This window comes from Brachionichthys hirsutus, unplaced genomic scaffold, assembly GCF_040956055.1.
Source record: "Brachionichthys hirsutus isolate HB-005 unplaced genomic scaffold, CSIRO-AGI_Bhir_v1 contig_724, whole genome shotgun sequence".
NCBI lineage: Eukaryota > Metazoa > Chordata > Actinopteri > Lophiiformes > Brachionichthyidae > Brachionichthys > Brachionichthys hirsutus.
In genome coordinates this window covers 48,366-75,512 of record NW_027180509.1, presented here as the reverse complement: position 1 = coordinate 75,512, position 27,147 = coordinate 48,366, and the positions used below count along the sequence as shown (strand labels likewise).

The 27,147-nt window shown below is 40.9% G+C and overlaps 1 protein-coding gene across 1 annotated transcript in view; it reads left to right on the top strand.

The window, feature by feature from the left end:
* Positions 1–368: 368 nt before the first annotated feature.
* LOC137915724 (extracellular matrix organizing protein FRAS1-like) overlaps positions 369–27,147 on the top strand; it is a gene marked incomplete at both ends in the record, with an annotated part of 74,194 nt that continues 47,415 nt past the window's right edge. Inside the window, 12 exons of the mRNA XM_068758842.1 lie at positions 369–476; positions 2,854–2,943; positions 4,214–4,373; positions 5,968–6,101; positions 6,625–6,708; positions 6,792–6,893; positions 8,112–8,303; positions 9,993–10,082; positions 11,520–11,667; positions 16,492–16,635; positions 18,194–18,340; positions 25,563–25,706. Coding sequence (XP_068614943.1) covers positions 369–476; positions 2,854–2,943; positions 4,214–4,373; positions 5,968–6,101; positions 6,625–6,708; positions 6,792–6,893; positions 8,112–8,303; positions 9,993–10,082; positions 11,520–11,667; positions 16,492–16,635; positions 18,194–18,340; positions 25,563–25,706 — 1,543 coding nt within the window. The remainder of the gene's footprint in view (positions 477–2,853; positions 2,944–4,213; positions 4,374–5,967; positions 6,102–6,624; positions 6,709–6,791; positions 6,894–8,111; positions 8,304–9,992; positions 10,083–11,519; positions 11,668–16,491; positions 16,636–18,193; positions 18,341–25,562; positions 25,707–27,147) is intronic.

Here is a 27,147-nt window from a genome sequence, read left to right as displayed (position 1 = left end):
CCTTAATCTATTTCATAGTCCTGTTCTATATCTGCCATGTAAGATTTCTGAAGGACAAAGTTCAATTTGGAAAAGCTAAGCAGTCGAAGCAAAAGATGTTTTGCAAATGGAAATGCTGATTGCTCATTATATACCTGCAACTCTCAAGGCAACTATTGTTTCAGCACTTGAATGTACAAATGCAGCATTTCAACCCAAATGAGACATTTTATTGTATTCATATGCCCAGACATATATTTAGCTATCATCATAACTATGACAATTGGGTGTGTGTAAGTTGTGATAACTGGCCTTATTATAATTGGCAGACATATATCAAGCTGTGCGTTGTTCGTGTTTCATATCTGTTTACTGCTTTGTGTTGACAGAACGACACTTCATGGAGGCCACAGTCTTGTCAGGAGTGTACCTGCTACAGCGACGTGGCCATCTGCAGCCCCATCCACTGCCCCAACCCACAGTGTGACTTCCAGAAGGTGAGACAACTTACAGAGAATGTTTTTTTTTATTTTTTATGTTGGGATAGAAAATAGAGTGGATAGTTCTTACAGAGAGAAGTCCTTAGTAAGACCTTAGTAAGGGTTTGTTTGTGTCACTCACTCTTGAGCATCTTCTTCTTCCTCTTTCGCCTTGTCCCGTCAGGGGTCGCCGCAGCAAATCAACCTTCTAGAATCCGGATTGTTGTTTATTAATACCACCAATAATAGCTATAGTAACCTAATACCACATGTGGTGTTGAATATACATGGTCCCCTTTTAATTTCTCTTTCTTGCCCAACTTCACCTTGAAATTCAGATCCTCTTTAAAGGATTTAATTAATCACTCATCTTTGTGAGTAATGAAAAACCATTGTGCAGGGAAGTCTGCTGATTGCACCATACGATGACAAGAACTCCCAGACTCGCACTTCCAGCCTACCTTCTTAGCTCATTTGATTTCACGGGGAGTAGAACATGTTCCCTGAGCTCTTTTTTTACTTCATTCTTTTTTGGCTCCTTCTCCCTGTGCGTCTTCTTGATGTCCTCAAATACAATCCAAACCTGCAGCTAAGACAACAATCGATGTCTAATGAATTCCACTCTGGTGGCTAGCTACCCAAGGCTAATTAAAAATGAGTGCTCACCAAGATGTGTGTGTGTGTGTACCCCTCTAATTAGATAGCTCTTATAATGTGACACCAATGCAGTGCTATGGTGCCAAGGTTTTTAATCCTCTGCCTCTCTCTGACTGTAGGGCTTTCCTTTGAAACCCAATGCCGTGAGCTACAAGCTTCAGTGTCTTATAGCTGTCATGATCTGTACTGTACCCATAACATATCTGAAAATGGACAAATCAAACTTTGGTTGTTATTGTTTAATTGCTGTATGGCATAAAAGCAGCCGATCTTCCTATCAGAGATGTCAGAACCTGCATATATCAAATATATATTCTTTCAGAAGCAGATTTTTTCAATTTTATTCATGAGCTAATTGGCACATGGTAACAGCTCAGATTGAGATTTATTTTCCTTTTCATGAATTGTTAAAATTAAACTCCAAAAATGTCACAAAAATGTTGGCTCATTATTCAGTCCTACATTATTGCCATTCCATTCTTCCATACATTCAGCTTGACAGTTAAATTTCTCAATTCTTACCAACGCTATAATTACAGCACATATATAGCTTTAATACCTATTTATATGCTATCACCGAGATGACAAAGTGCTGTGTCAGAAATAGCATCGGCATGAATAACTTATCTTTTATTGTCTGGCAATAGAAAACCTTCGGAATATAGGAATGCAGCGCTCCAGTGGTAAATGAACTACTTAAGAATAAAGTTGCTGCTGGGAGAGATGGATTTGTCCGATGCTGTCAGAAATCAGTCAGTTGAATTCATTCTACTTTACTTTGATATTAAAATGTTATGTGTTTACATGATTCATGATTCGAGAACAACGTGAGGCCTCTGGGTGTTCATGACAAACTAACTGCTAATCTCAATTCCCCCCCATCTACTGCTGCTTATCCATTCATTTATTGCTTTACTGCCTGTTCACTTGTGATTTGTCTTCTGCTGCTGATTTGTTGCACTTCCAGTCAGGTTCTCTTCTGAAGCTCTTTTGGGATCGTTTTTTTCTCAAATTATACAAATTGTGTTTTTCCACTGCTTCTGTTCCCGTTCCATTTCTTTTTTAGTCATGAAGAAACAGCACATTAGCAGTTTCCTAGCTTTTACTCGTCTCCGATCTGGTTCCTAGTAGACGTTCGGCCCCAGCTGAGGGGCTGCATGTGGAATCATTGTAATGTGTATTTTAATGCACGCATCATACATTAGATCCCTATGTTTTCATTATTATTTTTGTCCGGTTGTGCCATGTGTTTCACCTGGATAGACTAATTGATTTGTATTCATGCTGGTTGGATGATTTGTGTCCTCTGTGTTGCCTTTCATTCTAACCAGTTCTGAAGGAAATCATAGATAGCTCAAATATAATTATTGCAGTTCTGAATATCCTTTCCGTGAGTTATAATTGTGTTCCAATTATATGACGTTACTTTCCTGCAATGTTAAGCCAACAAATTAATACTTGAATGCATTCATAATAATGACATGAAAATTGTATGAAATGTCATTTCCGATATCAATAATGTATGAAAATGTAGATGTCTGCAATGAACAGTTATTTATTGACGTAATCAAATACATTTGGTTTATAATAAGTTCTACCAGTATAATTTCTACTAGTCATTCTATTTCCATTGAATCCCACCTGATCTGATGTGGATTAAAAGGTTTTTGTTATGTGCGTGTTCACGCAGTTCTCCCACAGCTTCTGTGAATATTCATGATTACGTCTTTCTTCAAAGGGTGACCGTTTGAGGATTCCCGCTAACAAGTGCTGCCCGGAATGTGTCTCCTCCCAGGGCGCCTGCAAGCATGAAGGATCCATTCATGGAGTAAGTGACTTACCCCTAAAGTGTTTGATTGCAATTCTATAATACAACACACAAAACAGAGGAAGCCCTCCTACAATATATCACCTGCCAGTCCAACTTGATGGAGGACAGCTCATTGTCTTGCAGCATTTTATTTCCTGAGGCTCTCACCAATGACCAAAATCCAATCTCAGGTTTACTCATATCTTGTCTTTGGAGCTGGAAAGCCCATCCTCTCTCTGATCCAAAGACAGACAGGAAAGAGTGTTGAGAGAAGATCCACTGCAGTGGGGATCTGACAAGAACCAGCTCGGAGATTCCACTGGCTTTCAGTCCACTGGTGAAACGGCTCCTTCTTGACTGCATCTTCACCTCTGCTCCTTTGCCAGAAGGACGCGTTTCCCCACGTCACAATGGATGATGTACGGCTAGTTGTCCGTTTAGCCTATTTAACCAATGCTTTTAGGAATACTTGCAATATTAAGGATTTTAATTCTACCAGTAGCTGACTATTTTGTATCTGAAAGTATTTCAGATTATGAGTTTCACCTTTTTGCCTCTGGATATTCAGAACACAGACAGAGTCAGCACCCTGGAGAGTCATCATTTGGCAAAAATCTGACAGACGCCTATTTTCAATATTTAATACAAAAAGCATCAAATACTTGCTTGTTGTTTCCCATAGAAATCAAGAACACATCTCCATTAAAAATCCATTTAATGACACATTTTAACTCGACAGGCCAAAGAAGGTGTTGCTGCAGGTTTCCCAGCCGGATGCCTCAGAAAGCGAGTGAAGCCGGCTGCTTGCCTCTGTCCGTCCGACTGTAGGCAACGCTGATATCTCATTTAGAGTCAAAGAACCACACTGAATTCATTCATCCACAGGCCGATGTATAAGAGATGGGTATGGAACTCTATTTAACACCCAGATGGTTGCGTAACTATGGGTTCCGCTAATCTAGTTCTGTCATCTCGTCACACTCACTGCGTGCCTCCAATGGGCGTTGCAGTGAACCCCAGACCTGCTGAAACAACTTAATGTACTAAATTCAGCATATCAGTAATCGTGTTTGAAGTTAATGTAATTTGATGGTAATATGAACTTACTACAACTCATTTTATTACCCCCCCCCCCCCCCCCCATTCCCATTCTGTTCTGTGATTTGAGATTGTAAATTCCACAGAGAGCAGAACAGCTTTTCCATCCTCCAGCCTTTTTTTCTTATTCCTTTATTTTCCAGTGGTTAGTGTGTCTGTATGTAATTGTCTGTTTGTCCGGTTTCCACAGCACGGCAGCCAGTGGAGTCCCTCGCCCTGCACCGTGTGTGTTTGCTCCAGAGGGGATGCGTCCTGCGATGCCCGCCCCTGCCCGTCTCTCACCTGTCCTGCAGACCAGCAGCCGTTCACCTCACCTGGAGAGTGTTGCCCCAAGTGTGGCCGCGGTGGAGGTGAGGTCATTCCATTTTTCTCTGTTGATGGTGATCTTACTTTCTACTTGTGTGTTGATGCCAACTGAAGAAGAGCACACCGGTGAAGGAAAAAGAAAATGCCACAATGTAGTTTCGTGCAAAATGCATAAGCACATCTATAATTCAGCGCAACTCAATTTATTAGCACACCCAGACATGGTTATACCACATATAACCCAATGCAGTAAGCGTTGTCACATTGAGCACCCACAGGTGTGGTCAGGTGATGCAATGATTCTATGAGATACGATATGCTGTTTTATCCACCTGCATCATACCCTGGCCTACTTGATTGACCTGCACACGCAGCAGCCCCCCCTCTTCCTCGAATAAATATTGATGCACTTGCTCGCATGCAGTCGAATGGAATAGTTAGAAGGTGGTGACAGAGAATCCATGACCAATTATCCCTCAGCGAAGAAGGGTGCCGCTTTGGAGCAACTGACCCTCAAAGGGAATGACACTCTGGACGCAGAACTCGCGTGTATCGATTAAGAGTTTAAATACAACCATTATACACCTCATGTCTTACATTACACTCATATTGTGTTGTTGACCTAGCAAAGGGTCCATGGAAATACAGGGGCTCGTCGACGTACGGCCACAATTGGTTCCGAGGGTTTTGTCGTATGCCGACTTGGTCGTAAGTCGGCCCATGTTAAAATACCGTAAGTATATTATGCTGCACCGTGATTCTGTGAACGAGGAGTAGACGGAGACAATTTTCTATCAGGAGACATCGGGGAGTGAGACCGCAAAACTGTTATACACTCGCTCGATTTCCGGTATGTGGTAAAAAACACCTTGTAATCAGACACACAAAAACCAGACCTGTGCGGCATGAAGTCGGACGACGACTGTACTAAACGGCATTTACCATAGACTTTAGACCAGCCACAGCCACAGCCATGAACACCTCACATTAGCTCACTTCCTCTTTTTTTCCGTAAATTGGAGCTTCTGCTCTCTTCAAGTCTTTAAAGTGTTTGGTTAGTTCTTTTATCCAACTGACAGAGATTGATGCTCCTAAAGCACTGGTGCAGCAAGAGACCGAATGATTTCAAATCACCGACACAAGAGAAACCGACTTCTTAAATAAATAACAGTAATTCTGTTCAATGAATCATTCTTTCTCTGGAGACAAACCCCATTATGCATGCTGTTTTGCCTTGCGGAGATTAATTCACTTCCCTTAACACTCCAGATTCAGCAGCATTGTCACATTTATTATTTAGCAGTTCCTGGTGTGAGATCGCTCAGGTGCTCGTGTCCCACGGGTCGCGGTGTGTGGCGTCTTGTATCAGAACCGATGTTGTCATTGCAAACCCTGAGCTTTTAGAGTGCACAGAACAGAAAGGGCAGAGCTGGAAAGTTAATCATGACATAATGATGTCTTGGAGCTGGTATGATTCATCCCAGTGGTGAGCGGCTAATTAGTTACTGAGTATCAGCCCCACCCCCCCATTGTAATTCAATGATCGCGAGTGCAAATAATGCTTGAATAGTCAGCTCATTACCTGGCACCCCTTTTCCCAGGTTTCTCATTTTGTGTTAAACTACGTGTGTGTTTCAGAGTCTTGCTCCTGGCAGGGGAGCGTGTTCAGAGACGGCGAAGAGTGGAAACCCAGCCACTGTTCCAGATGCGTCTGCAGCAACGGGGAAGTCCAGTGTTCCGTTGCAGAGTGCCAGCAAGTCTCCTGCAAACCAGTGAGTCCCTGGAAATACAGAAGTGTTGTCGAGCCCCTGTATTTCCATTTTTGCTACGGTCACACTGACAGCAGCGGTGCTTCTGTTTCTGGTCCTTTCTGTGTCCTTTGTTCCGATTCAGAAGGCCTAACCAATTATCAGGCGGTTCCTTCAATGGCCAAAAGGCCTTTTATGCACGAAGCACCAGTCTGACACACTTTCACTGATTTTGCAGAGAAATCCACAATCAAAGAAAAACATCTATTCCCTACCTATATTCCTCTCCACAGACTGAAAATAGAAGTCTTCCATATAGACATATAAGACAATGCTGACCTTGTTTTCTGTCCCACTCCATCTAGCATGGTTGATTAGGTGCTCGTCTTCCCTTTCAATAATAGAGTCACACCTGTTGACTACTTTTCATGTCAAATCCCATTTTATAATGAAGTGGAATGTGATAATAAACACTGCGGCTTATCTGTTTGAGATTCATTTGGTTCTGTTAATGGATTCTCACACACAAAACCTTTTTTCTATTCAGCATGAGAACCTAGTGATCCAGCCGGGCCAGTGCTGTCCTCAGTGCATGTCCAACCCCTGTCTGTCTGCTGGCAAGCCACACCAGGTAGGTAGACAGTGTGTGTGTGTGTGTGTGTGTGTGTGTGTGTTTGCAGCTTGAGGGTGGTCTAAGTGTGTGTATCTTGGCAGCATGGCGAGCAGTGGCAGAAGACTGCCTGCACCACATGTGTGTGTGACCGGGGTCAGTCTAAATGCCACACACATACCTGCCAGTCCTTCACCTGCGAAAAGGTAAGTTGTTTCACACACACATTCTGCTGTATTCATGATTTTATTTTAAATGTTCTTCTTCTTCTTCTACTACACAGTTAAAATCTAACTAATGCCAGTGCAAGTCACTGATAAATAGATAAAATAGAGAATAAAGTTAGCCTTTATATTGTTAATGAAACAGTCAGAAAATCAAGGTTTGGGGAACCAGTCTAAACACTGGTAGCAATATTCTGGTACTTCACGCGGCTTTGGCTGGTTCTCTTTAGCTCTGCCCACGTCATTCCGGCGGCCTTCTCCTCAGCATTGATGTTTGTCTGGGTCGACCCACTTTCCGCTTTCTTGTGGGTTCCAATCGAGGGCCTGCTTGGTGATGTTGGGTGCCGGCTTTCGTAGAGTTTGCCCGATCCATCCCCATTTTCTTTTCTTGATGTCGGTCTCAATTGGGGCTTGACCTGTCCTGTCCCACAGTTGATAGGTAGCATCTTCATACAGTGGTTAGATGATGGTGATGAACTTTGGTGGAAAGCCATAATGATGACTCAGTGTTATGTAAAATTTAAAACCTTCTGAGAGCCCCTTTACGGTATATTTTAAAAAGTGTAAAATGTTTAAACCGTGAATGTTCTGATAAATAGGAAGACAGAAATTGTTTTAAGCCTATTTTCAGTCTTTTATCATTAAAGACACATCCACACTAATCAAAGGTCCAGAATTCAGACTTTATTCTCTCTTCATTAAAACGATGAAAACGAAATGCTTGGAGGAGCAGCTTATCAGACTCCCGCTGTCAAGCCAGTAGAAACCTTTCTGGAGAATTTTGCTTTGTCACACATAGTTCATATCCGCTTTTAAACTTTAAACTAAAACTTCAAATAAAAATAGTCACTGCTCTCAGCAAGGCTGAGGGTGTTTTAACAACCCATTCCCTCCACAGAAGGTAGTAAAAAAGAAAGACGAGACAGCAATGCAAAAAGAGGATCTCAGAGGAGGACTCCACATGCCTTTAAACCACCACTCAGAAATTCAAGGAGAAAAAATGATGTGCTAATTATTTTCTCCACACTTTTGTTAATAAATGTTGCCGTGATTTCATTAGAACATCACTGCCTTAAAAATAATATTTTTACACACACACAGAAAACATATTATTAGGAGCTCGTTTCTTATTCCTTCCTTCAAGTCATTTTGTATGATACAGAACACACAACCTACACTCTCTGTGCTACTTCCTCTCAGGGTCAGACCAAAGCGAAGCGTGCTGGTCAGTGCTGTGATGAATGCGCCACTGCCAAAGGAAGCTGCCTGTATGAGGGAGTGGTGCGTTACCACGGCGACATGTGGAACGGTACGGGCTGCGAGTTTTGCACTTGCAACCGTGGTCAGGTCGTCTGCCGTAGGGCCGAGTGTGCACGTCTGGAATGCCCACAGGTGAGCCTGACAGAAAAAGATGGAAACTTCTCTGTTCCTCATCTCACTGTCAAGTCCAGATGTTGCTTCTAAGTATTATTAGATCGATTAAACTTCATTACGTGAGTGTGGAACATCATCCGTGGATCAGAGGGGTCTATCACAGGGTCATCTATGTATGCTGGATCTCACACTGACTTCAATACTACAACCTCAATACTATAATACTATAAAATAATAAGGTGTCGCAGTAAATTTGTTGGCAGATTGCTGCAGTCTGTGTCATTTACTGCATCAAAACGTACCAGTGCTGAAGGTCTGATGCTATCACCTTCATTGGTATTTAAGAGTGAATTCAGACTGGGTTTGGGGGGCGGAATTGGAGACAGGGTGATCATTAGTGGTTGCGAGGTTGACTGCTTCCATCACAGATAATTCACTCAGTTTAGATGAAGCACATCGAAATGCAAGCTGAAACCATAATGATCTCTGTGGAGCTGAGCACCGCAGCAATAAATAAATAGAAATCACACACAGAAATCACTCTGTTACATCTACATCACCCTCATGTCTCATTTGGAATCTTTTGACTCAATGCATCACACGTTTCAATTTAGCAAGTGTAACACAACATGAACAGAACAGAAGCAACAGCTGTCACCTTCGTGTGATTAGATCATTATCAGACTTGAGATGTTGGAGTGGATGTTTTTTTTTTCTTTTAATACTAATATTTAATCATTTCTTAATTTATGAAGGCTTTTAGCCAGTGTTCCCATGGTTACCTATATCCATCCATCCATCCTCTTCTCGACGAGATGATAAAAATCGCCTCGTCTACAGCCGCTTATCCGCCTTGCGGGTCGCGGGTGTTGCCGGAGGCTGTGGGCGAGAGGAGGGGTACACTCCGGATGAGACGCCAGCTCATCACAGGGCCCCATGGTTGCCATTATCCCTTAAGTGCCACATCTAGGCAGCACCTTTTGAAATGTTGTCTTGAGTAAAGCAGATTTGGTAATATGTAGCTGCCAGGACCCAGCAAGGCCTCGTTTATTTATGTGTAACGTGGCTAAATAACAGCTGGTTACAGTCGTGAGCTGTCAGTAGCATCACCGACATTCATCCAGCTCTGGATTGACCAAGGTCGCCCTGCTGTGACGGCCCAAGACGATCCAAATAAAGGTAGTTTACTGGTTTATTGACAATGGGCAGAAGAAGGTGGTCGGCTCAGTTGCATTAGTGGTGTACAGTAATACGTTTGTAATATGTGGAAGTCAGATTGTTTTTTTAAATCTTTTCATTCTACATCCGGGTTTTTTTTAAAGGCTGTAAACAGAGTTTTATCTTCTGATTTTTAAACCTTATCATTCTGTATCTGTATTAAATTAGGACACATTTTGTCCAGTGTTGGCAGTACATTTTTTGAAGTGCATGTACTGAAAATAACATGCACTACACAGAATTTGACTGATGATTTCTGCTAAATTTCATGTGGATAAATGAGCTTAGTCTTGTGAAAAATAATCATTCATTAACATATATGTTACAGAAACACTGTTTATGGGTAAGGTGTCTTTTGTTATGCTGTCTCCTGTCATACTTTATTGTGCTGTTATGTTTCACAATGGTTTTCCTAGTTATTTGCATTATTAAATTATCTCAATGAATGGCAGAAAATAAAATTTTAATCTATGTTTTCCTACTTTTTAGGGCTCTGAGCTCATTCACCTACTGGGGAAGTGCTGCCCAGAGTGTTCTTCTGTGAAGCCTTCCTGTGTATCCGAAGGAAAATCGTACAAGGTACTTCTGTCGCAGATCAACATTTGACTTTGTGTCTGTGCATAAAAATGAGAAAAACTCCCACAGCGAAGAGATCCAAACTGTGTTCGTCAGTCGGATACCATCCCTCAGAAGAAGAAAAAGAAACGTGACAAAAAGTGCACGACAGAAACAAACAAATATATCAGTATTAAGCTGATATAAATATATAAGTACAAAGTCTTAACACAAGGAATGAAATTTGCAATGAGACAAGAATTAAATGTGTGTTTAAGACGGCGCCATCACATTTCTTTGTTTAGCCTTTAACAAGTATCTATTACACATTTTTTTGCATCAGCTTCATTATTTATAGGCCAGTTCTTGAATCCAGAAAGCAAAGGCTTGAATTTTTCACATACTCAGCCGGAGGGGAGATGCTGCAGGACGGTCAGCCAATCCTGAGCCTTGGAGTTCTTGCAGAGAGTGCTATTATCCCTTTCCAACAGACTTGTCTTTGTCTCCCTGAGGAATTCATTCCACCGGTAGACGGATACTGCATTCTCATCGCACATACACATATCAATACATGCAGGTCTCTTTCCAGCGTTTTCAAAAAGGCAGGTTTATGACAGTGATTCCTGATTTAAATTATCTTGTCAAGAAATAGATCCAGCATGCAATTCCCCCTATAAGCCGCTCCAAACCTGTGTTAGTTACAAGACAGTTTGCTTACACATTCAAATCAAATATTAGTCTCAGCGTGTAAAGACTCCTGTAAGTGTACAGATATGACAGCAATGCTGACTATTGAATGAAAGAATAACACGATAATTTTCCATGCAAATTAATGGGTAGATGTCATATGATGGTAGATTGTGAGGGAACAGACGGACTGAACGCATGTTCCTCATCTTTTACACCACCATGCGGGTGAAGCCTTGCAACGACAATGCTTCCCTGGCTGCAGATTAACTTTCCCTTTTAGCTCAAGGATTCCAGTTTTTTACGCAAGAAAGTTTTGTCCTTCACTACAAATGGTTTGCGAATGCCAGCCCTGCGATAAACCATTTTCTGACAATGAGAATACGCTTTTTGGTTTTGCATTCACTATTATCATCCTTGTGAGCCTTGACCTGCTATCATATTGTTTAGAAAAAAGATCTGCTGTGATTCACATAAAACATATCACTATTGGCATAAAGCAAGTTTTATGTGGCGTTTGTACGCTTTGACTGACTGCCTGTCCTTGGCGGGCCTCCGTCTCTTCACTCTGCTTTTAAAGAGAGTATAAAAGTCGTCAGGGTTTCTTTTTGGGTTACTTTTGAATACTGCTTTTTAGCATTCACCTTATAGAGACTGATGTTCAGGTTAATAATTCAGCCCTGACAAAGTGTGTAAACTTGCTTTTTCACTGATGTCTATCCTCCTCCCTCCTCCTCGTTCATTCCTTCTCTGGACGTTCCCTTTCTCTGTCAGGACTTGGCTCAATGGACAGACAGCTCTTGCCGGGAGTGTGAGTGCCGTGATGCCCATGTGACTTGTTATCTGCGTTCCTGCCCCACCTGCCCCCAGGGTACCCTGGCCATCACCCGGGAGGGCAAGTGCTGCCCGGAATGTCATCAAGGTTAGTCGTTGATGTTGATGATGCTGAGCGCAGCTGTTTGTGTGTCTGGTGTGTAACGCCTGAAACATTGCTGTGCCAGACCTGGTCCTTTCTTACATCCTTGATACCACATCTATCATGGATTAGTCAATGTGTTGGGCGTCTATGTTTGTATCTGTAAATTAGAGCCCCAGTTAGAGCCAGTTGTTACCCTTCTTGTCCTGGGGCTGGTGGAAGCACTGGCCGAGCTTCGCTCTGTGTTGAAGCAGAAACAGTCAAATCAAATCAATAGAACCTTCCCTCAGTTTTTCACTGCTTATAACTTTGAATTTAATTTAAACATTATTTTGCTTCTAATTTAATTAAATATGTAGTTTTTTTCCTTTTATTTGCTCTTCCTCATATTCATTTATTTTGACCATTAATATCAACTTTAAAAAACTAAAAGTAACTGTCAGGTAGTGAAGTAATGAGTAGTGAGTTAAATCAAACGCTTTTATTAAAATTATTAACTCAATTCTAGTTTGAACAAATGAAAATTCATTCACATATTTTTTTTAATCATCTTTCCACTTTCTGTCAACCTTTGTCAGCGGGAAGAGGGAAATAACAACAACACAATAACTGACTATAATAAATTGTGTATTTTTTCCCCTATTTAGCTTATTCTAACCCTCAAGAGTTTGAGGAACAGGTTTTTCTTGTTGTTGCTTTTTTAAGTTTTACTGTTAGGAACATTTTTCATTTCAAAATTTAAACAAACAAACCTAAAAAACACAAAATAGTATTAGGCAAAAATGTTAAAAAACAAGCGACATCTGAGAAATGTAAGGTAAATTGAGCTACATATTAGAGCGTAGCTTTGCTGTTATTTTAACTACCGTAACTTTGTTTCATTTAGTTTAGAGTCATGACTGGACTACGTACGTAGCGTTCCTCTAACTGTAACAGAACTCTGTTGTAAAATCTCAACCAAAAAATAAGCAGTTGGAAAATGTCTATCTCATGTTTATATTTATTTAAAAGTATAGTTGTCAGATATCAGACAGCAGCAACAAATCTTGCTGTGTAGTTTTATAGACATTCTGATTTGTATTTGCAGAAGATGAATGTAGTAACCATGAAATGATGACAGCCCATGTTACACTAAGCGAAGAGATTCCTCATCATCTGACGACAGCCTGAAAAGTTCTGACAGCTCTGATTGATCTGGCCGTGTACAACACTGATTCAGCTCAGAGAAATGTTAGCAGTTATTTCTCAGGTTAAACGTCTACTATAAAGCATTTGCTCATCTTACCTAATATTGTTTAACATTCGAGTCGTGATTCTGTGATTCGGTGTCCCATAAACCTTTATGTTAATGATTGTTGAGGTTAAAATAAATTGCCAATATACTAGAAAAATGTACGATTCTTTCCTTTTGCAGTAATAGTGCTTTAGACCTTTGTTGGGTCCTTTTACAGAGTCCTGAAGGTTCATGTAAATCAATCTTTACTTCATCCTTGAGGCCAATGTGTGAAGCGTTAGCTAATGGAGTCACGATGGAGACCGCTGAGTGAAGATGAATGAAATGGAACGTCCTTCACTCAGGATTATTTGTCTCTAAGGAGCTCTTTCTGTCAGCCACTGGTGTAAAATAATTTTAAGATTCTAATCCCCAAACTCTTTGCAGAGGAGGTCATATCAGCCATCAAGCTCTTTTAACCTTCATCAGCCTCCTCTTCCTCTTCCTCCTCCTCCTCTTACCCTTCCTTATATAACACACTTTCTGCAGAAGCTAAATGTTGTAGAGAAATATGCATCAGATTTACAGTTCAGTTCAGGTCTCATATGAAAGGCTGTTAATGTGAACCTTAGTTCACGAAATGAACTTTAGTTTCATCTATTTTAATTAACACAATTTGGATCAATCCAGCAGACAGATCTGAAGGGACAGGCAAAGGGAAGGTCCAAGAAAACAGGCAGCATTCAGAAATCAGGCAAATCAGATCAACCAGGCAGACGAATCCAATGGGTCGGTGCACAGCCAGGCAGGCAGGTTCAGGAAGAGTGCTGGAAAGTAGGATCACGTCACTAACAATCTGGCATTAACAGAGGCTAAATAGAGTATGAGCTGATGGGAGATGAGTTGCAGGTGACGCCCGGAGCACAGGTGACTGGAATGAACTGGTTGCAGGAGGAGGATCTGAGAGGACAGGAGAGGTTGCTGCATAGGAAAACACACAGGCCGGCCTCTGGCTCTGGCAGTAGTGCAGTGTGTCTACTGGCATCGGGCTGTGAAATCCTCCCAAATCACCAGCCCAGTCCTGCTAAACGTCGGCTGTGGCTGGGCAGCTCACTTATTCTCCAAGAAGGCGCCGTGGCAGGTAGCAAGAGGTCAAGCTTCTACTAACAACGACTACAATTGCCAGTTCACAGTTTGTCCTTTCACTTTCCTGACATTGAGTGGAAAAACAACATCCCTGTCAATCCTTCACCCATCTGCGGTTTCTCATCAGACGTTCGTCTAAATCAGGCGTCTCTGTGCAGTTAATTACGCCTGAAGCAACACCTTGGGATTATCTACTCTGCTCTACCTTTTGGTGTTAAGCCTAGCTGCAGTTTTTAATTTTGTGCTTCAGGGATTCGCTCTTGCGATGAACACAAGGAAATTAAAATGCAGTGTTTGAGCCTCAAGGCAGCCTTCTGTAAACACTGGTTTGCGTCAAAAGCGTTTGAATACTCAACTTGCTGTAATGTGGCTTCATCCCCAAGAGGACAAAAATCCAATCACGATTCACTCTCAGCTGTCATGGCAAGTAAAATGATCTTGTAACTCGTCAGGTGGAGTTTGTGTTAAAATGTACTCATTTGTTTCTGCTGTAGAATATTCAGGAGTGAATTGTTTGGGAGACATCGCCTTCGATGCAGAGACAATGCATGAAGGAAACCGTCTAAAGCAGACTTTGCACGGATTTGATTACTGTTAACTGAACCATTGAATAGAAAGATAAACACCCGACACATGATTCTATAAGCCTGTCGGTGGGCCAGAGCATAGCCTTCTAAGTATCTCTCTCAATATCCCACTTTTCCCACTCTATTTTCTCCTTCTTAAACCCCTCTTTCTGTGAGGGGAAAAGCATGGCGGGGTGAAACGAAAGGGTTATTGGTGAAAGAGAATGTGAATGTGAAAGAGAAAATGATGCTGTAAAGGAGAAAGAAGACAGATAAATGTAATAACGGGAGGCAGCAATACGAGAGAAATGGGGATTCTAAGAACATGACGCTGACGCTCTTATTTGTTGAATTCTCATCTCCTTTTTTCTCCCATTCTTATCAACTCTTTTCGTCAGCATTGTTTCCCCTCTTCCTCTGCTAGACAGAGGAAGAGGGGAAACATGGCTACAGTCATCACATTTTGCAGATCCCTCTGTCACGGTTTTACAGCGAGGTTTACCCCAAAATTCATAATGAATGAAGCAGTCGGCGTGCAATCTAGTGAGAGCAGACTCTTATCGTTTGCCTCTTGAATCATTCGCTCCACAATCCAGCTTGCCATCCTCAATTCTGTCATGCCTGGTGACATTTGTAATTTCTGAAACGTGTATTTTTTAGTTTGGAAAAAGTCAGACAGATCTTCAAAGGATCCACAAAGACATCCGTCACTCTGAAGCGTTGTGAAGCTTTGTGACCTTCTCCTCCATATTGTTTCATACGTGAATCGAATTTCATGCTGAATTGTAGCTGCTGCTCTCCATAATAAACACAGGCTATCTATGACATCAGAACTCTCCTAGTTTAAAACAAAACAAAACAAAAACTTACACAAACCCAGAGCAAGTTTTTCAGACTCTGAGGAAGTTTTCAAAAGGTTTCTTCAAAATAAAATGTTATCCTAACGCCTTTATTCATTTATCTATGTTATTAATAACTTAATTGTTACGCCCAGTCGACCTCGGGATGTTCACATGTATAATGCACCTTCTATCATTTTATTTTATTAATTAGATTCCTATTTATTCAGGAGAATAAAAAAACCCAGCATGGGTTTGATTTTACATCACGTGTCTCTTTCTTACATGTTCATTGTAGAGCTTATCAATGTGTGCTGACTTTTTTTTAAATGTTGGAAACTTTATTCTGGCTTCTCACAATTGTTTTTTTTTTATTTTTTATTTTTTTACTCGTTAATCTTTTCCATGCAGAACACAACTGACCAATCAGAGCTTTGTGTGGTAAAGAATCAGATAATGCTCAGTAACTGGTTGCTTGCTTTCAGTGACAACTGTGCCCAGTCAGTGATATAAAATCTGCATGTTTTCTACATGCAACCCCTGGATCGGACAACGAAAGTTTATTTGGTGGGCAAAGACAAAGGCTTGCTCATGAGTTTCCGGTAAAAGGTCTTACCAACTGGGAACCAGTGTGGGTTGGGAACGCTCATCACTGCATTTCAAATAAATGCACCAGTGGAGCTGCTTGCTGATGGGAGAAGCCTCGGGATCTACTCAAACTTCCCAGGAGGGACACTTCTTCATCACAGAACTTCTTCAGCGTCACAAACACAGTCTGACTGTTCAATCAGATGTACCGGCTGGAGTAGAATATTTGATTATAAGTGAATCAGTGTGTTTGTGAGCTGCCTCTACTAACCGAGTTCCAGAACCAAATCTATTTAGCATTTGTATAAAATTGAATGTCAAAATGTGTTTGTCATTGAGGCAGTCAGAGCGAATGACTTCAAGTTTTCCAGTGACCTGATGTTGACATGTGTGTGTGTGTTTGTTTCCTTTTCATTAAATGTATAAAACTGACTATTACTAAAATGATAATAGATTTTAATCCTTTATTTCTTTTCAGTTCAGTGCCATGACGACTGCCTGACATGTTCAGGGACTCCTCACCACTGCGACAGCTGCAGGGAGCCAAAGGCCTTCCTCCATCTTGGCCACTGTCTGTCCACCTGTCCGGCTGGTTACTACGCAGAAAGCGGACTATGTTTAGGTAGGACTGTCTTTTTAATACATGTACTGCACTAAAAAAAGTGCGCATTTGCCGGAATTTCCCGCTGGGATCAATAAGGTATTCTGATTGTCCTTATTTATTCATACATGGGTGTGTGTGAATCCATGCATGGATGGATGCAGCCTCACCACGCTGACCGAGCGCTGACCCATGGCAGAAACGGACTCCTCAGTGCATTTATACCTTCACATTGACTTGTTCTCCTGGTGAGGCATTTACAGCCCCACAGCTATTCGTGAAGCAGCGAACACTAAACACCCCGACACCTAAAACCCTCAGTCACAGACACAAGTAATAGCCTTGAAGTCCAGTTGCTACTTCTGGATCAGCCTGCTTGTGTGGACTGTGTGTAAAGGCTGCCAGTGTTATAAATGCTTTATAACCCAGAGTTAAGATCAGTTATAACAGGGGGATCCGTCTGATTCTCACGCAATCAAATTTGGTTGCGTGAGGGAATTTGGTTGCCTCAAAATAAAGCTTTAAGTCTGAACTCACTTAGTCGATAAGATCTTATTTTTCCTTCCTCTCTCCTCCTTTTTGTTCACGCTTCTTTTCATCATTCTTGGTTGACATATTTTTCTCTGAGATCTTGCCAATCTGCAGTTTCATTCAAAGCCTCTTTTATCTTCTCCTTCTCCTTTGCTATCATTTTTTTTTTTTTTTATCTTGATCACTATCCTGATCTTTCCTCATTGTGTCTTCACATCTCCACTTCCTCTCCTGTCCGCTTCCATCTATTTCACCCTGAGAGGGAAGTTGTGAGTTTCTGAGAGCTTGATCTTGAGATCTCTCACTCATGCCTCCCTGCTGGATTTTCTCCCCTGTTCTATACTTGCTGGTTTTGTGATTATGTTTATGTGAAATATCTGTTCAAACCCCTTTCCCTATTTCTCTGTGTCAAACACTTTGGCTGAAAAAGTTCATCATTTCTTTTAAAACTGTATTAAATCTATTCATTTTCTTTTCTGTCGTGCTTGAAAATATATTCTTGCAATTTTTCTCAGAACCTTTTCATATGTTTTGCAGGTTTCAAATAACCTTTCATATCTTTTGTATGACATGGTAAATCAATCAAAACTTTTTTTTGGTGCTGCCGACAGAACCTTGAAGCCACATGCGTAGGTGTAGGCAATGTAATCCATTTCAAACAGCAAAACGTTTTGTCACTCAAAACAGGGTTGGCCATGATAAAGATAAAATCCTCTGCTTTGCAGCATCTGTGTTTTGCTGCCACCCTGTAGCCTAAAAAGTTGCTTCCTCATTGGGAACTCAGCAATATATCAATTTAAAGGGCTTCTGACAAAAATCCCACAGAAATCAAATTGGAGCCATCTGTCTGTGGGCCGCAGCACCGGTCTGCGTTGATGTACCACTGTTACAGAGGCGCAGGAGGGCGTTTTACTGCCTCTTTAGTCACAATCTTATACTTCTCTCCTGAGGATATTTGCATAGCACGGTTGATCTGATGTACATTATTCCCTTTTGTGTGTATTCACTTAAAATGGATGCAGCATTTGTGTTGAAATCTGCCCCGCAGCCTGCCCTTCATCGTGTGCAGCCTGCTCCGGCGGGCTGGGCTGCCTGTCCTGTGGCTCCCAGCTGCCCCTTCTGAGCGCCGAGAGCAGCCAGTGCCTGGCGTTCTGTCCTCCTGGCTCCTACCAGCACGACCAGACGCACTGCCGCAGTGAGTATCAAGACACATGACTTGATGTGACGTTGTGGGGATAAAACAAATCTGGAGGTATCTTCTGTCAGTCACGATTTTCAAAAATGTGACTGCAACACAAACAAGCTGGATTCCATTCGACATTCCCCGATGCGCGTACATACACAGACAGATGGGATGGTGTCTGCTCCTCTGATCATTTTGTTCTGTTCTGTTGTCCTCTCCTTGGCCTTTCCATCTTTTCTCTTCGTTGTGCCTCTGAAAGTTTTTCGTCTTGATTTGTTTTCATCGTGTCTTTTGGCTTTTCCCATTCTCTGTAAAGGATTTACAATATAATCTGTGTGTCATAGATTGTACTGGATACACTGACTAAATAAATGTCAAAGGAGAGTGACGAAAGCTTTGGGAAAAGCTAAAAAAAGAAAATGAAAAAAAAAGACCATCTGCAGAAAAAGCAGCAGCCAAATGTTATACAACTTTGTGTTGCTGCATAATTGCTTGAACACGTTGGTTTAGTTTTGGTGTTTTTAAATGGGTGCAGAGTTTAAGCATATTTTGAATCACCTCTGTTGCCTCTTGATATTTCCTGGATGAATGTTTTGAAAACCAATGAGCACTTCAGAATGATTTTGGAGTTGAAAGCAAAATTATTTTGATCTGGAGTGTTTAATATTATTGCTGCTACGTTAAAGTCCCAGAGTCGGGATAAGAGATTAGGATATTTTTTATTTGATATAAAGAATGACACTGGAAATGGAAAGAGACGCCATTGAGCTGGAAGGAATCCCTTGATGTTGCTCCGGGCTTAATACCTGAGGCAGTGTGAGTTGCTTCTGAGCTACCTTTGGGACCCTGTTAAGTCCTTACATTTTAATTAGTAGCTGCTTACTCTCACAATCGATCAGCTTTTTCTCCCCATTTATTTATTTAATTCGTTTGGTATTCAATATGTTTAACTTCTCTCACAACCAGATACAGATACAGCAGGTAAGAAAATGGATGGATGGGCATTTGAATTCTTTGTTTCAGGTTTCATTTTTGGGCTTTATTACTATTTAGGACAGCTGAAAAGGAGACGAGTGGGCGGGGGGGTATATAGGCCCAAACAGCCTGAGCTGAACTCGCCCCGCTTTGTATGTTTCTGATGTTCCTGTTCAGTGAGGCGAATTTAGCTGCTTTACCAGCGCTGCTCATGCATGGTGGATTGACTCATTCAGCCCGTCTCAAATTACCGTGATCGCTTGAGACTGACCTTTACGGGATGACTTTAATCCCAGCTGATTTGTTAGATGTATTCTAGTCAGGTGTTGGACTTTAGTCCCCATTTTTCTGTGTCTTTTATAGAACAGGCCTGCGCTTATAGGACAGGAGCCATGCAACTTTAGGACAATTCATTTTTTTTTGCCTCTTCAAATATCACTGATAAAAATCCTAGCATTACAAAGAAGTTATAATTTAATGATATCAACTGCTGTGACTCCTGGGGATAATGGGTAGAAATATAAGGAGAGGGAAGGAGGATGAGTGAGAGAAAAGAGTAATCAGGATGTGATTGCAGCCAAATTCTCCAGCTCAATTTCACCTCTTCATGAATGTTGTCAGGAGGACTGGAAAACCAGACTACCCAGTGCACACGCCTCTTAAATAGGATACACAACAGCAGCTATTGTAAAAGCCCAGCTATGTTTTGTGGAGACTCATTCCACTTGTCTTTATGCATTGCATACAGTTCCTGCAGATACTGTGAAAATTCACTTCATATATTTCAGTTGCCTCTGTCCTAGTTTGGTTCATATCCGAGAAATCTCTTCCCATGTATTAATATATCTGCCCTGTATTAATACTGCAGATATTTTATTCTCAAGTATTGCACAGCTTAAATGAATTATTAATGTTGCAGCTGCTGTGCAGGAAATCCCCTGCTATGCATTTGTTCTGCATCTATGCCGATTTAATACCACATCCAAACCAAATTTGGCACATTAACTCCTTCCGTGTCTCATGTAACTGGGCACCAGCTCATTTAGTTTGGTTTTGTGAGAGCATGGATATGGGCAAAAACAGCAGGACTGTAAATTCAGACTCCCATTGGTTATGATTAAATTGGCAAGTCTGCCAAGGGTTGTGCTGGAGCCTATCCCAGCAGTCTACAGGCGAGAGGCGGGGTGCACTCTGGACAGGCCAGTTCATTGTAGGGCCACACACAGACAGAAAAACATGCATGCACACAGTCATTGACACGGGGAGAACATAGAAACTCCTCGCAGAAAGGACCCAAGTTGGATTTGAACCTGCAACCTTCTCGCTGTAAGGTGTAAGGCAACAGCACTTACCACCGCGCCACCATGCTGCCCAGGAAGAAACTAATTGCATTTTAAAGAGAAGCATTTTTCCATCACGGTTTATTGTCACTTAACAAGAGGAATATTTATTTGGTCATTATATAATCGTACAACAAAATTACAAGGTTTGTCTGGAGGGTTGGTCCTGGGCTGATGCATTCTAATTTTTCATTACATTGTGCACTTGACATTATTAATGGGGATGTGACTGCAGATCACTTTTGTTGTATGTGTTCATGGAGAGGAGACATAGAGCTCTCTCTCTCACAGACTAATTTGTTAAAAAAAAAAAAAATGAAAAGAAACTTGTGAAAATGCTGTAAAATCTCTCCAGAGTGCGAACCTACTGATGAAACTATTGTTTCAAATATTTATCAGAATGTTCGCAAGCTATTTCTGTAGCTTGGTTTCACCAAGGGAAAGAAACATTGAAAGGATCAAATCAGTATTTTCTTCATGCTGTTAAGATGAAAGCAGCAACGCGCTACATCGTTTCTGTTGTTCGTATTGTAGTTACAGCGATGTGCTGTATGGTTCCGTGTTCAGAATAATATATATATTTTTTAAAACACTCAAAGGCAAACCTGTTTCCTTTTCCAATTCCATTTCATTAATTGTGATTTGCCATCTTTGTTTTGTGCCTCCCTTTTCCTCTCCACAAAGCTGCTTTCCTGGTGCTTAGTTTCATTTCCAAATCTCTCATCACATCTCATTTTATTATTTGAGGTGTGGATGGATGTGAACCGTGACATTGCAGTAATCTCGTGTCCCTGCCCATCCCAGGACAGGGAGCGAAGATTAAAGATTATCCGCCGCACCGTGTGACTGTGCGTTCATCTCAGCCTCCCCTGGTTTATGCAGAGTAGGCTTTAGGCGAGGTTTCTGGCAACTGGCCTGCTAGGATTACATTTTCGGGCTGCACAGAAAAATAAATTGCTTTCCTGCAAGGGGCAAGGTAAAGGACATGTAATCCCCTTGTTGGCCGTAACCATTTTTGGATAAGAAATCTGTGTGTGCTGTATAAATGTAGTGCATCTCATGCAGGGTGTTTGTAGACGTGTGTTTCATCTATCTGCTCCATCTACATCAACAATTTTAGAAATGTCCAGCATAGCTTCTGCTGCAAACATTTGTTATTTGATCAAAAGATCTATCAAATATTTCTTGTAATTGTTTGAAATAATTTAACCAAAATGCCAGATTGTCACTTTAAAAATTATGAGATGGAATTAAATGATTTATCACACATATTTTGAAAGTGTCCCAATGTGTGTATCTAATTTCACGCGATCTGGCCCAATTTCCGATCACGTGATCGGCTCGGGACATCCCTAATTTCCAGTCATACTCAAATGTACAGTTTCAACACATTTACCGATAGCATAATGCAGTTTTTAATCTGCATCTGTATCCTTGGAGTCCTGATCGGAATAAACGCAAACTGAGAAGAAAAGAACTGATGAAAATAGAGACATTCAACAGATGAAAAAGAAAGAAAGAACAGACACGGGCACAGAGAGAAAGAGAGATGACAAGAAATCCAATGTGAAATTTAGGAGAGTCCGAGCGGGGGAGAGAGGAGAGAATAGAATGGGAGGTGGGAAAGAGTAGGACAACTTCAGAAAATGGGTGAGAGAAAGAAGATAGACAAGGAAATAATGGAGGAGACAGGAAGAAGTGAGGAGCGTAGAAACTGAGAAGTGGGCCAGGAAGGATTCTCACCTGTCACACTACCTGTCATATCGCAGGGTAGCTTCCAAAGTTTAACCATCACACAGAACTGAGCAGGGAACCTTACTATTCTCGAAGATTGTCGATTGTTTTATTTAATAATTGCATGCTGCATGTTAGTGCATGAATTTAACTATTGTAACATCAAAAGGCTCTCGATGCTCTTGGTTTTAATATGGTAAATGATAATATATCTGTTTCCATGCACTTACCGTAAGTTCCATAAGCCTGTTTTAAAACTTTGAGAGGTTTCAAGAACTTTATTTGCAGACTTTGCAGAAGCATTTTAAATTCCAGAAATTACAGATCCGCCAATATTTTTTTATAATAAGCATCCATGCTTATTCTTTGCCTTTGAGTTTTTATTCAGTCAGATGACAGCTCAGGGGTGCAGCAGCTTTCAAATGAGACTTTCAGCAGGCGAAGGTTCTCAAAAACACTTGATGTACCAAGAAAAGACTCATGCTGGATGTGTCCAAAAATAAAGACAAATATATTGACAGTAGTATAGATTAATTGTAAGGAAGAACTTTAAAGTCTCTTTCTCAGGATGTTAAAAAGTCCTACTGTATTGTACATTTTTGTACAATATTATTATTCATGTTTTTCTTATTTATAGTAAAATGAATTGGTATAGAACCCACATAAAAATTCACCAGTAAGGAAAGACAGCAGATTTGCTTTTAACTCTCTTTAAAAGTGTCATTGTAATAAAACGTAAAGCCAATTTCAAAGTGGAATGTCAGCCAATTGTGCATTTAGTGTTTGTGTCCATATGGGTGAGCAGGTGGGATGTTGTCACATTGAACCGTTTCCCTGTTTAAAATGATAGTGGAAACTATGCCTGGAAATGTACTACTGGGGAAGGCGTGCGTTTCAAGCTCATGTGTTCATGTATCCTCAGCAGAGCTACAAAACATTGCCAGAGACTCTTCACACCCGGGTCACAACTTGTTCAACCTGTTGCCCCTCAGGCCGACGCTACAGGTTGCACAAGACCAGAACAAATAGACTCAGGGGCAGTTTTTTCCCCCCCCCGAGAGCCGTCAGCGCTCTGAACAAAAACCAACATGTGTACTAAACAATACAACTACACACCATGTGTAATGTGAAGGTAAACAATGTGTTACAAATTAAGTGCAATACCGCCGCCTCCCCAACCTAATGTGCAATTACTAAATGCAAAGTGCCGGACAATCTATCTGCATGTACTGTTTATCACTTTCAATTTGTGTTGTTTCCCTGCTGCTATTTCTATTTTATATTGTACAAAAGCACCAAATGGAGCAGCGCTCCTAATCTCGTTGTATATCCGCAATGCAATGACAATAAAGGCTTTCTATTCTATTTCTATTCTATTCTATTCTATCATCTACATTTACGGCATTTCAATTTTGAAGTTTTAGCTTTCACAGCGAATGCTTTTGTTGCATTCTCAGCATCTTAAAAGAGCAACTCTTTTTAAATACTTTTAGGTCCCAAATTTGTTGGCGTTTGAATCAAATGTGAAAACATTATCTGTGGAAACCTCCAACATTTCCTAAGAGGCTTGTGAAGCTGACTGCACCCTTTATTAAAGGCCTCAACTAGGATTTGTTTCCACATCTAATTTTCACTAAGGAGAGTAAAACAAAAAATGAGAAATTAAAGAAATTAAATGTAATCAATTTGGATCAAATTACATAACTGCTGGAAGTGATGAGGACTGTGTTGTGTGCTTGTGTAATTTGTGCATCATTTTCATAGTAGGTGTTTCAAGTCAAGGATGCTGTTGGAATGCATGAATGTTATTACGTCTGCATCAAAGACCAGGAGGGATAAGACGGTGTATTTCACGCTGCTTTCCAACAACGTTTGAGAGAACACATTTGGTTCCTTTGGTTTGTGCCATTGATTGAGTGAGATTCTAATCAGTTTCCTGAATTCATTTCAATTCTCCCCGGGGTGAATATCCCTGCACCTTCATGTGGTGTTTTTTCTCACCTCTTATTTTATCTGAATTCCCTTCTCTTCCTTATCCCGTCTTTACCTCTGTTTTCACCTTGTGTCTAGTTGTTACTGTTACACGTTAACTTTGGTCTCAGAGGATGCGTAGTATGTGTAAAAAATCTTTGGGAGAATATTTAAAATCTAAAATTAAAATTAAATTACAGTCCTGAAGAGATTTAAAGGAAACCATCAGACATGTTGAAGGTTGGTGCTAAAATGACTTAGTGTCCTGAGAAGGAGGTTGTTTTATTTATTACCACATCTTGATATGAACCAGTTTAAATGCAGATGTGGTTTATGGGTCACTTTAAAATTTAGTTGTAAGCAGTTGTTTACAATCAGACATATTGAATCGGCGTGAAGGTGGCATCAGAAGTCACATAACGTCTTTTAATATATTTTCCCTTTTCCATCTTTATGAGACCTGCATAGAAAAAAAATGTTTCAGGTTCTTTTATTTTAATCAAGGATCACGATTATTTTTTGAGACGTTAAATTAACATTTGAAGGACCCGTAAGCTGTCTTTTGATGAGCATGGGAACATCTTTGAGGATTGAGTGCCAATTCTTTTTGGGCACCCTCTTAAAAGGTTTTTTAATTCATGCAAACATTTTGCAACACAACAGCACCAGCTTGTGATTGCACATCAAAAATCTGGTGTGAAATAAACAGTGTTATCGCTGCCAAAGCGATTTTTGTTGGAGCTGTAGTTTCCACAGCACTCCTTTTTCCTACAACTTGGATTTGGTTATCGTTTCTTCGTCGATGCTCTGGCATCTGGCTTTAGTCTCTGGACCGCTGGGAAATCATGTGTAATCATAGCAGTTGGTACTGAAGTAGTTGTGTGTGTGTGTGTGAGAGAGAGATCTAAAACAAAATAATTAGCCTATGATGCTCTCTCTCTCTGATTTCATTCTCTCTCTCTCACAGACCCACTCAAACAGACCACTTTACTGCACACACACACACACACACACACACACACACGTACACAACTCTTCCAGTGGCTCCCGGTTTTAATTCTTTTTATTTAGGGCCAGTCCTTTTTGTTAGTGGTTCTGTTACCACTTTAATAGAATCAGTGGGTCCTTTTGAGGCTGCATTATTCAGGTTATAAACATGTACACAGGAAAAACCCTAGAAAAATACAACAAATTGATTGTTTTTTTCCCTCCAGGCTGCCATGAGTCGTGCTCAGAGTGTCGTGGGCCAGGCCGCCAGGACTGTGTGACGTGTTCAGACCCGGCTGCTCTGCTTAAAGACGGAGAATGTGTTCCTGACTGTGGATCGGGTTTCTACAATCAACAGGGCCACTGCTACGGTAAAGCTGACACGAAAACAGCAGCTGGATACAGCATGTTTTTCTATTTAATGTTTGCTTCCACTCTTTACCTTGACAAAAGCTCATTTAAAAGCCCTCAACAAAGACCCAACTCACACTCACGTAAGGTTTTTAATTTTTAATTGACTTACTTTGTTGAAGCAGTGCGTGAGCTGAATTGATTACATCAATGATTCATTTTCCATACTTCAGAATTCTCAAAAATCTTACATCAATGTATGATATTTATCTGCATAATTCTTCTAAATAAGCTTTTATCAAGTACAATTAAATTACTTTTATTAATTTCTATTTGATCATCTTTAAAGTGAAGAAGGTGCAGTGGTAAGCGCTGTTGCCTCACAGCAAGAAGGTTGCGGGTTCGAATCCGACTTGTGGCCTTTCTGTGAGGAGTATGCATGTTCTCCCCGTGTCTGCGTGGGTTCTCTCCGGGTTCTCCGGCTTCCTCCCGCCACCAACAACATGCAGCTTAGGTGGATTGGTGACGCTAAATTGTCCGTAGGTGTGAGTGTGTGTGGCTGGTTGTATGTCTCTGTGTTGCCCTGCGATGAACTGGCGGCTTGTCCAGGGTGTACCCCGCCTCTCGCCCATTGACTGCTGAAATAGGCTCCAGCTTGGCCCGCGACCAATTAGAATAATCAGCAAAAACTGACAAACAATCAAGATAGATTACCTCTGTTTCCTGTTCATTTATATTGCACTGGTAATGTGCCAGTGCAATATAAATGAACAGGTTTTATTATTGGCGGCGGTGAAGGTTTGTTGCTGCGGAGCCTTTCACCAGAATTCACTCTACATTGTTTCAAAGTGATAAGTCAGCAGAAGCAAGAGTTAGCAAACAATTGGAAAAAAAACCCCTCCAATAATTAGCAGTTATTTCTTGCACTAATGAGGATGCAGAGACACTTTGAATAAAGAGATCCTGTATGAATATGGATAGTTTCTATTTTTGAGTGGTGAGATGAAGAGGAGAAAGAATAGGCCTCCCTCAGGGCAACAGTTAACTTATTATAGCAGCACATAGCTAAGCTCTTTCTTCAGTTAAAGCCACCTGCAGGGGTTAGAAAGAGTTGACACACTCTTTTAGATTTAAATGTCCAAACCTTGAGAACTTTATGAGAAAAGGTCAAATCCATTCGAACGTGCAAGTTTGATTAACATCTCAGCACGAGCTGAAGCGGTTTTAACTTCTGGATCTCCCCCTTCAGGGCTTCCTGGGTTACATTTGATTTGATGGGATTCCTTTTTTGTCCCCTCCAGCATGCTGAAGGGATAACTGTTTTTACCATCTGTGTATATATATAAAGGCAAAGTTCTGTCTGGACCTGTGTGCATGTCAAAAGTCAAATGGCAAAACACAGACTTTTTTAGATGGTGAAATAAATTTTATCAGGAAGAAAGAAAGACACTGACTTCACAT